The 10,510-nt window shown below is 43.6% G+C and overlaps 1 protein-coding gene across 1 annotated transcript; it reads left to right on the forward strand.

The window, feature by feature from the left end:
• The first annotated feature begins 3,529 nt into the window (after positions 1–3,529).
• On the forward strand, positions 3,530–9,547 carry RAN (RAN, member RAS oncogene family). The gene is made up of 7 exons (XM_072880526.1): positions 3,530–3,908; positions 4,884–4,926; positions 5,842–5,926; positions 6,019–6,144; positions 7,178–7,365; positions 7,945–8,115; positions 8,224–9,547. The coding sequence occupies exons 2-7, from the start codon at positions 4,891–4,893 to the stop codon at positions 8,266–8,268; spliced, it is 651 nt and encodes a 216-aa protein (XP_072736627.1). The 5' UTR covers positions 3,530–3,908; positions 4,884–4,890; the 3' UTR covers positions 8,269–9,547.
• Positions 9,548–10,510: the final 963 nt, after the last annotated feature.

Raw genomic sequence — 10,510 nt, forward strand, 5'->3', positions numbered from 1 at the left:
GAGCGGGCGGGCGCGGCAACCATCCCCTTGGGGAAGCCGCCTCCCTCGCGCTGCTGACGTCACGGCGAGAGCGGCTGCTCGGGCGGGGGCAGCTGCAGCCGCGCCGCGGCCCTGAGGTAACTCCTCCGCTGCGCCCGGGCTTCTCCGCTTACCGACGGCGCTGGCGGGGGAGACGCCGTGAGGGAGCAGGCAGCCGCCCTAGTATTTGCGAAGCAGCATGCGAGAGCGGTCGGGAAGGTATGGCTGAGCAGAGCATTGCCACATAAGCGTTGAAGAGGGGCGCTTCCAAGGAGAGAAATACTTTGTGTTGGGGAACTGAGGTGTCTGAACGCTACCACAGGTACCTACAAGGAAACTCCCGTCCGAAGGAAGCAGTGCTGATAGACATATCCCACCACGAAATTACAATAGACGCAATTTTGGGAGACTATCATGAAAGAAAGAGTTGTAAAAAGTTGTAATATGATTTTTTTTAGTTGAATTTGATTTAATTCTTTTCTGCTACGTGATGTGGGTAGGCCCCAATTGGACTTCATGTAATTCATGTTTAGTCCAAAAAGTGCACAGGCAGCCTCCTCTCTTTGCTGACGCTTCTGCTCATCACAGGCCAGAGGCACATCCCTTTGCTGTTCGTAATACTAAGCTATGGCTCGCAGTCTGCTGTTCACCCACAGAACAGCTAAGAGTGATCCATATCGTGACTGGAAATCAAAAGAAAGCTGCACACTCCCGCTCCATGGAGCAGAGGATGACCCATCGATCTACTTTAACTCTTCAGCTAAAACGTGTTGACATTGCCTGTAAGTGATGTTTAGGGTTCTAGTAAAACACCAAAACTTTGCCAAAGTCCTAAATCTGTACAATAACAGGCATGTCTTGAAGGCCTGGGAGTTTCTAGGAAGTAGAGCACTCACATACTATGGAAGGCAGAAAATCCTCAGTGGTATTGTGTTCTTAGGTGCTTGCTAAAAAGTACTATTTCAGACTATAGTCAATTACGTGTAATTATTAGTATCTCAGTTCTATCATACATAGACTTTATCTTCTAGACTACATGTTCAGCAACTGTAAATTCTAAAAATGCTATTTTTGGATACTGAGCATAATAATCCAATGCATAATTTTCCTCATGTATTTAAAGAATTTTATTCCAGTGCTGGGTCAGGAATTTAAAGGTCCTGAATTAGCAATGTAAGCCGCTTTAATGACAGTAAATTGCTGAATTTTTATTTTCTGAAAAAATTTACATCTGCCCTCCATCATTGACCTAATAAATGCTTATCTTCCAAGAGCATAGTCTCTTAACAAAACCTAGTCAGACATGTTTTACTTGGTGAAAAAATGAATAAAGTTTGTCTTTTGAATACATACTTTGACTGAATTTTGCTACGGTGTGATGCATTTTACCTATCCATGCTGAAAGTGACCAGTTTCCTCTTCAAACCTTTTAGTGTAATTTCCTGTGTCGCCTTGAACACCAGTGTGCAGACCTCTGTTCCTGCCTGAGCTCATGTTCCAGAGACATTTCCGCAATCACTGCTTTAAATGGGAAGTACAATTAGTTCCTTTTCATTGCTTGCCTGCATATATTGTTGCCTTCTTATACAGTTTACAAAATTATTTTGCTCCCTACTAATATAGAAGTTATATTCAAATATGCCGTTTAGCTCTGTGACTCTGTTTATCTCCAGTATTACCTTTTGTACCATTCCTCATTTGCATCTTCAGACACTTACTTAGTAAGGGCTGCCCTTTGCTTTGTGCGTTTATCTGCGTCAGTGAGTTGCTAAGTTTGTTCACAGTTGACCTGAGTCAAGATATAGGAAATGTAAAGATCTTTTAAAAGAAGTTCTGCCGTTTACCTAGTGACGTCTTAGGGACTCTAATCTTTTACATAGTGATCTAACACCGCTGATGAGTGCTTGGAAGTGTTTTGTTGCCTTTGTTGAATGGGGTTATCTGGAGCAAATGTTCTGTGGATCCTCTGAACTGAACACTTATACATGATGATAAAACAGATGATAAAAACTAGATTCCACGTAGTAATTTATCTTCATAACAACAAAATAAATATTTGTTAGGAGCTCAAATGCTATGATAGGGGACTTTTTAATTAGAAATCTATTTTAATTATTCCAAATTAAAGTATCAAATAGTATTACCATTTTGTTTGCAGGAAAAAAAGTAGTTTACTGATAAATTTGTAACAATATTGAGAAGTTTCTAAAGTACACTGCATGTTCTATACACAGTTACAGATTGCTTTTTTTTTTCCCTGGAAGTGTTTGTATTCTTAAAAACTGCCAAACTTCACTAATGTGGCTTTATGGGCTCCTATTTATAAACGCATGCCTGTTTGTCAAGAAGAGAGGTGGAACTCACAAGGGTTTTACAAAGATAGCATTGTCTGGGAAAAAATTAAGATGAGTCACATATTCTGAAAAATATCCTTCCTGACACCTAGAGGTGATCAGCAAAAAATGCTAAAAAACCCACAAACCCAACTTGTCCAAGAAAGAGAAAGCAAGTTCAACAAGCCAGTGATTTTTCCAAACAAATAAAATCTTATGCAACATTTGGATTGGCATTACGCTATCAAATAAGCAAAAATTACAGCAGAGTGCAGCCACTCTTGTAAAACTTACTAATATGTTGCCTCTGTGTCTGTAGACAATGAACAAGAAATAAGCTATGTTTCTGTATATCACCTGCCACAAAATATTTTCTATGTTAATTCAGTCCAGAGATACTTAAAAAAAATCATTTATTGATTCTAGATTACGGAGTGCACCAGCAAATTTTATGCAGACCACATAAAAGTTGTTTAAGTATACTGGAGTAAAAAAAAATCAGGGACCTTAAAAATCAGTGTGAACTCGTGAACTTGGTATTTATAGAGCTATGCAAAACACTCAGGTTCTTTGAAAGTCAGTTTTTGAACAACTTTGTTCCACTGAAGTTTGGACTTGAGAGCTTAGAGAACTGTTCTAAATCCAGGGCTTACAAACAACTTTTATTTTCATTAATGCACTCTCTAGTGAACGCAGATCAGTTTGTATGAAGAACTGAAAATAATGGTCATAAGGGACATTTAAGGGAAGTCCTTTTGAACACAGCCACTTTTACTTGGGAGCTGTTCAATTAAATTCTCCTGCTGCTTTTAAAGACCGCTTCATTAAACCATGCTGGAGGCAGTTTAATAGGTTTTCTAAGTAACTACATGCAATTTTTAAACTTTGTCCGCAGGAAGAGTATCCCCAGCTGACTAGCTGATCCCACACACTGGAACACTTTCTGAGGCGATTTTAATGATTGAACAGGGAGACTGCTGAGTTCCCTGGGCAGCTCAGCCTGCCACAGGGGCTCTGCCTCAACCCTCACCAGCACACCTGGGGCTTTGCAGCAGAAGGTGCTACTTAGAACCACGGGTTCAGTCCCCTCTCTAACAGCCGGGGGCTACACAGGGCCGGCGCCGGGCGGAGGGCAAAATTCGGCGGGCTGGAACCTGCTGCGGCCGGGAACGGTGCGTGCGCGCCCTCCTGCCCGCACCGCAAAGGAACTGCTCCCCCGCTCCCTTTGATCAAACCGGCTAAGCCCCACCAGGCCGCTGCCACCCGTGGAGGGGCAGGACCGAGCTGCCCGACCCGCTCAGGGCTCGGAGGACGCGGGGGCCGGCGGCGGACAGGGCCCCTCAGGGCCGGCGGCCATGGCCGCCGCCAACGGCTGAACGGCGTCTGAGAAGTCGCGCGCCTGGCTCCCTCCCGCCCGCCCCTTACCACGTGACGGTCGGCCCCTCCCCCTCCCTGTGGCCGCGCGGCGTCGCTCTCCGGGTATTTGAACCGCGCTTCCGCCATCTTCCCAGCGCCCAGTCACTGAAGGGAGCGACGCGGAGAGAAGCCTCGAGAAAGGTAACGGGGTCGGGACGTCCTCTTCTTCCTTCTAGGAGCGGGTGGGAGGAAGCGTGGCCGCTTGAAAAAGCGTGAGCGGTGGGGATGGCGGACACCGTTAGCCACCGCCTAGGAGCGGGGGTAGGAGATGGGCTGGGTTGCAGCGAGGCGAGGTTGGGCCTGAGCGAGCGTTGCAGCTGCGATACTTGACTCGCGTGGCGTCCCTTCTCCCCCCGCCCCTCGGAATGGGAGAGGTAGAAGGGTGGGAGCTGTGCTCTGCTCCATCCCAGGGAGAAGGGCGGGCGAAATCCCGGAGGAGAAACGGCGCGGGGCCTCCAACGGCCCGAGTCTCTGGGGGGGGAGGGGAGGTGGCGCGCGCTGCTCAGTCATGGTGGCTCATGGCGGGGAGAGCGCGTTAGGCCCGTTGGTGGGGGCTGGCGGGAGGCTGAGGCGCGGCCAGGGGAAGGCTCCGCTCGGGAGCTCCGGAGGACCCGCTCTGGGCTCTCCCGATCGGAAGGCAGATTCTCGTGAGGGATGGGATACCGATTCTGGGCGGGCTGGGGCGGGCTTTCAGTGGAGCGAGGCTGGGGTCGGCTTTCGCTGAGGTGTCCTTCGGAGGCCGCGGCTCAGTCTCTCCTTTCTCGAGCCCGAGAGCCAGAGGGGTGCGGCGGCGGCAGCCTGCTGTTACGGGGCTTCGGGGGTGGGCGGGGAGGTGCCGCCGCCATTACCGCGCGCACTCCCGCCGCATGTGGGGAGACGTGGAGGCGCTTCCTGCCCCATGAATGGGCCCGGGACCACGCGCGCCGTCACGCCGGAGAGGAGGGGGGAGCGGCGGCGTGGGCCGAGCCTCGGCTCCTCGCCGGCCCCGCTGACTGGCGCGCAGAGCACGCGCCTTCGGAGGCGATTTGGGAACTGAAAACGGCGCCCGGCCCCTTCCGGCTGGGCCTTGAATCAGCTCGCCTGTTGTGAGCTCACATGCTTCCATTTCCCCTGCAGACCCAGCATGGCCGCCCAAGGAGAGCCCCAAGTGCAGTTTAAGGTAAGGGAGTGGTTTGTTGTGGGTGCTGTGTTGGGTTTTTTTTTCTTTCTTTCTTTCACTTCAGTAGAAAAGTAGCAGGAGCGACTCTTGAGTGCCAGCGTGGATGGTAGGTTTGGTTTTGAAGTGCTGGTCTTTCCTTAACGGTGCAGTCAGCTTATTGTGGTATTGCATATAACTTGTACAAAAAGATTCTATTGTACTGTATCAGTCTGATGCTATGTGTAGTTTAGTGTAAGAAACTTTAGTGATGCTTTGCCTATAGAATGATTTTTAAATTTCAGAAGCAAACTTCACAGCAACAAGCAAAAAGTGCTTAGAGTGAATTAGAATAGTCTGTTTTCTGTTGTGGGGAAAATTGTTCTAATTGCTTAGGGAAAAACCCTTAAAACATTTCAGAACAGAATTTTCTGGTGTTTGGGGGGGGGGTGTTATCGTAACAGCCAGAAGTCCTTAAGACTGCTTTATGAAAGGCTGTTACTCTGTTTCTTACAATACTTAGCTAGAGTATTCCAGTTGTTAGTAGTGCAGTTGTTTGGGAGTTTTTAAATTGTAAGATTACAGTGGGTTTTTCCAGTTTGGGTCCTTAAATGAGTTCCTGTGTAAATATGGTCCCATTCAGGTTGAAAACCCCAAATATTCTTAATTCAGTCACTTGTAGTTTAGTAGAAACATATTAACAGTGCATTGTAGCTTTCAGCTATAGGAACTTGGTAAGTCTGACTAGAGGTATTGTGTGATAGGCTTAACAAATTGGGTCCCAATACAGTCAGTCACTTCATAGGGAATTCAGTCTTTTGTTTACAGCGTCTTGTAGGACTAAGGTCTTTGTACTAATAACTAGTATTTAGACTAAAGTGACCAATAATGTCTCTAGAAGTGTATTGCTCTGACTTTTTTGCTTTTATCTATCAACAGCTTGTCCTGGTTGGTGACGGTGGCACTGGTAAAACAACATTTGTAAAACGTCATTTGACTGGTGAATTTGAAAAGAAGTATGTAGGTATGTCTGAAGAAACATTTGGGATCTAATATGTTACAATTAGAAGTGAATTCATGACTTGCTAAGTGCACTGCTTTTTCTTATTACTATAGCAACGCTGGGTGTGGAAGTTCATCCTCTGGTGTTCCATACTAACAGAGGCCCTATTAAATTTAACGTATGGGACACAGCTGGCCAAGAGAAATTTGGTGGCCTGCGAGATGGCTATTACATCCAAGGTAAGATGTGTGTGTATATGTGGGAATATTCTGTACCTCTTACAGTTCAGTTTTTCATTCTATTCATGTTGGCCACTCTGAAAGCTGTCAGTGTGGCTTGCAGTGATGAGCTGGTTTCTGGGTCTTCAAACTCTTCATGTAAATACAATAATTTCCTTTGCTAGGCAACTTGCACTGATGGAGGAGTATTCCAAGATTGTGTTTCAGTATGCTGTTGCAGGCTTTGGTATTAATGAAGAGTAATGGTGCACCTTATATGACAAGATATTGCCGATGAAATTCGGTGGTGAAGAGGTGAAAGTATGTGCTTCAGTGCAGATTTGTGTTGTTATTAATGTACTGTGCTGAGGCAAGGACTTGGAACACACAAACTGTACAATTTTTAGATGTGATGATGAAATTGTACGTCTCCATGCTGGAGTCTAATTGTCTTTCTGAAGAAGTACTGATAGTGTCCCTTCACTTCTGCTTGGCCAAGCTCTGTGCTGTGTGTACTTCAATCACCTGCATATCTTTAAAATTTTGCATGGGATTATTAGAGTTTGACATTGTTGCTTTTCCTTTAGAAGTATCAGGATCACGTCAAGCCCCCCCGTTCTTAGAAAAACTGTTCTGGACAAGGGCATCCTGAGATGTGGACTACAAGCTCTCAACCTACCTGAAAGCCACAATAGGATGTCTGAGATTAGTTATATAGGTGTTAAGTAACTTCTGTCAAGTATTTGTGTAAATTAAAGTTGGCTTTTGTAATCCTTGTATATTTTCATACTATGCAACACCTTGTTACTCAGTGGGACAGTAGCATTGATAAAACTAGCTGGTGTTTAAGATGGGGCACTAAAGGTGTGAGATCACATGGCCATGGACCACTTTTAACAGAACATGGGCTCTCAGAACTGTGAAGCTGAGAGGGAGAAGTTAATGCAGACACTTAACCCTAACATGGGATTTCTATGGGTACCTCTTCTCTCTCCCATCTTACAGGCAAGTGCTTACTCTCGGTATGTAACTCTTGACTATTCTTTTATTGCAGCTCAGTGTGCCATCATAATGTTTGATGTAACATCAAGAGTTACTTACAAGAATGTACCTAATTGGCACAGAGACCTGGTACGAGTATGTGAAAACATCCCTATAGTGTTGTGTGGCAACAAAGTGGATATTAAGGACAGAAAAGTCAAGGCAAAATCCATCGTCTTCCACAGGAAGAAGAATCTCCAGGTATGTTGGCATGAGTTTGTAGGAATCAGGTTTGTTGGGTCTAATGACTGCGGTTGGGTTCTATGTAGTAATCGAGTGTTCTGCCTTTGTCACTACAGGCTATAATATTTCAGCTTTACATCCTGTTGGCTGCTTGAACCTAACTTCAGGGAAGGGGGAAGTGATGATATTAAAGATGATCATCACTGGTCTTGAGCAGAAGCTATGCTAAGCTCTTAAAGAGCTTGTGTGCATTTGGCTTTCACTGCTCAGAATCTCATCAGATGACACAGAAGTGAGACTAAAGTAGATCAAGTCACAGGAAAAAGATACATGCACTATTGCCTCCTGAAAGTTCCATCTTTGATCAGATTGGATACCTTACTTCTCAATTATCAATTTCTGCCTATTTGCCTGAAACTGTATGTTTCTAGACACTTAGATCATAACTGTGTCTGAGAGCGTAAATGGGAGTCATGTGGTCAAAAAGAACACTAAGGTAAAAGTAGAGCTGATCATGTGCGTGTTACTCTTGGTATGCCCTAAATATCAGTTAGAGGTGTCTTTTTTTAATAATTTACAATATGTACTTTTTTGCAGTATTATGACATTTCAGCTAAGAGTAACTACAACTTTGAGAAGCCTTTCCTCTGGCTTGCTAGAAAGCTAATTGGAGATCCTAACTTGGAGTTTGTTGCCATGCCTGCTCTTGCACCACCTGAAGTTGTTATGGACCCAGCACTGGCAGCACAGTATGAGCAAGACCTACAGGTAAGTAAGAAAGGGCACAAAGGTCAAACGATTGCCTCATAACTAGTGTTTGGACTCCAGGGGCAAATAACTGAAGAATAGTTCTTAAGTGTAACTTCTTTGTTCCAGATTGCTCAAACCACTGCACTGCCAGATGAAGATGATGACCTGTGAAGGGATGAAGCTGGAGCCCAGCGTCAGAAGTCTAGTTTTATAGGCAACTGTCCTGTGATGTCAGTGGTGCAGCGTGTTTGCCACTTTATTATCTAGCTGAGCAGAACATGTGCTTAATCTTTGGGATGCTGAAAGAGATGAATGGGCTTCGGAGTGAATGTGGCAGTTTAAAAAAAAAAAAACAAACAAAACAAAATGAAAAAAAGAAAAACCAAAACAAAAAACTTCATATTTTGGACCTGCATATTTAGCTGTTTTTTGGACTGCAATTACTTCCCCTTTTGAGTTTCAAATATAAGACTGCTGCAGTCACATCAGAGTGTTAAGTGGTAAATCTTGTTTCTGTCATTCCCATTCTCTTTTGTTTAGATAATAAAGTTGTATTTCAAGTATCTCTAAGCAAGTGAACTTTCATGCATCGTTAGGAAAACTCTTCCAAGTGTCTTCTGTTCTTCAGTTGAGGCCAATACTTGGTTGTCTGCTGCATTTCTCATTCTCTGTTCTCCTTTTCCCTCCTGCTTCTCATGTTATGCTCCTCTTGCTAAATCAGAGCTAACAGTTAACCTTTCCTTGATTTCCTGAAGCGCATAATTAAAGCACCTGAGGAAAGCTGAACTAACTGCTAGGTAAAACTAAAGCAGTGAACACTTGACTGGTAAGTGTGACTGGATCAACATTCCCTTGCAAACAGGAATGTTTGTGGTCTGCAGGGTGTCTTGAGAGAAAAGTGTGTAGTTCAGCTTGCATATGCTACCATTAGATACAGTCTCTCAACTCTCTAACTTCTAGTGAGTTCTACAACATGCCTTCACAGAGCCCTGGTTTTTTAGTAGCCAGAAACAAATGGCATCTAGGTCTGTTAGGTGACTTAAAAGCTGTATTTTTGCATGGAACATCATTCAGTAGAGCTATAGCTGATTAAACAAACTCTCTCTAAGCATCTTAAAAGTCACTAACTAGAAAACAGCTGCAGTTGAGCTGAAAAGCTCTTGGCTACAAAACAGCATATTAACTAAAACCACACTTATATAAATATCTAGACTTTACTGTTACTGCACCAAGTTCTTAATTTGAAACTCTAGTTTATTACAGCACAAATGGTGGAAAATGTCAACTTTTAACACTATCTTGTAGAGATTAATCTTGGTCAATATTAGTACTGCTAGTAAACAAAACTATAAGTTTAAGATACCATTTTCAGTAGTGTTTGAGTACATGAAGCCTTGAACTCTTCAGTTTTGTATTTTTGGTTTCTTAATAAAGTGGAGCATTTCATTTATTCCTTTTAACTTGCATGTTTGTGTACGTAACTCCTACTTGAATATTTAACTATTCAACTATTCTGATACATGGTAGCAAAATGTGTGGACTATGATTATTACTTATGCAATAACTGTTGTAAAGGAATCATGTTTAAGTTAGCGCAAGTTGGAGTTCCCTGGTTTGCTTTTGGTTTTTTGGTTTGTGGGTTTTTTTTCAGCTAGTCAGTGAGAAGTTGAGTTGTGGTATTTAGGACCTGAAACTCATTAATGAAATTAAGGAATGTCATACACTTAGTTTGTAAACTCCCACTTAACATTCCATTGAATCTTCTTGCTGTGTCATCTTGCTTTAACTTCATATTGTAGGTTCTTGCCTGTAGTGTTTACTAATTTACTTGTGCATATCTTGGTTAATACTGGTAGTGTGACTATCCGCTGCTGCTTTACTAGGTGTGGTAGCTTTTTTGTCTTCAAGCTGTCTCCCTTCTGAAAATACACTGCTTAAAAAACCACAAATTGATTTAAAAAACTTCAGTAGTTCTGCAGTATTGATATGCCTTAAGAAGAAAAAACAGCAGCACTGAAGTTGCATTTATATTGCTTCCTAGTGTGTGTATGGTGGTATCTTTACAACCTGCCTGCTGCACACAGGTACTAGCTGTAGTATGAATTCCTACAAAACAGCTGAAAAGGTTTGAGATGCGAAATACCTGTTTAAAGACAAGTATAACTGCCATGAGCTTTGCTTTGTAATCTTCAGTGTTACTTCCAAGTCTACAGAAACTCCGCTGAAGTAGGCAGTAATGCTAGTCCTGCTGTAAAGTAATCTCTTCAACTTGAAATGTTTTGGGAGTGGACTTAAGTCCACTTGTTGCAGCATTATATTTCATTTGTCACATTTAATCCCTGTTAATTGTTGATCATAAATAATGCAGGTAGCCTTAATATGCATGTGCAGATTCCTCAGTTGAAGTTCCTTA

Source organism: Ciconia boyciana, chromosome 15, assembly GCF_034638445.1.
Source record: "Ciconia boyciana chromosome 15, ASM3463844v1, whole genome shotgun sequence".
NCBI lineage: Eukaryota > Metazoa > Chordata > Aves > Ciconiiformes > Ciconiidae > Ciconia > Ciconia boyciana.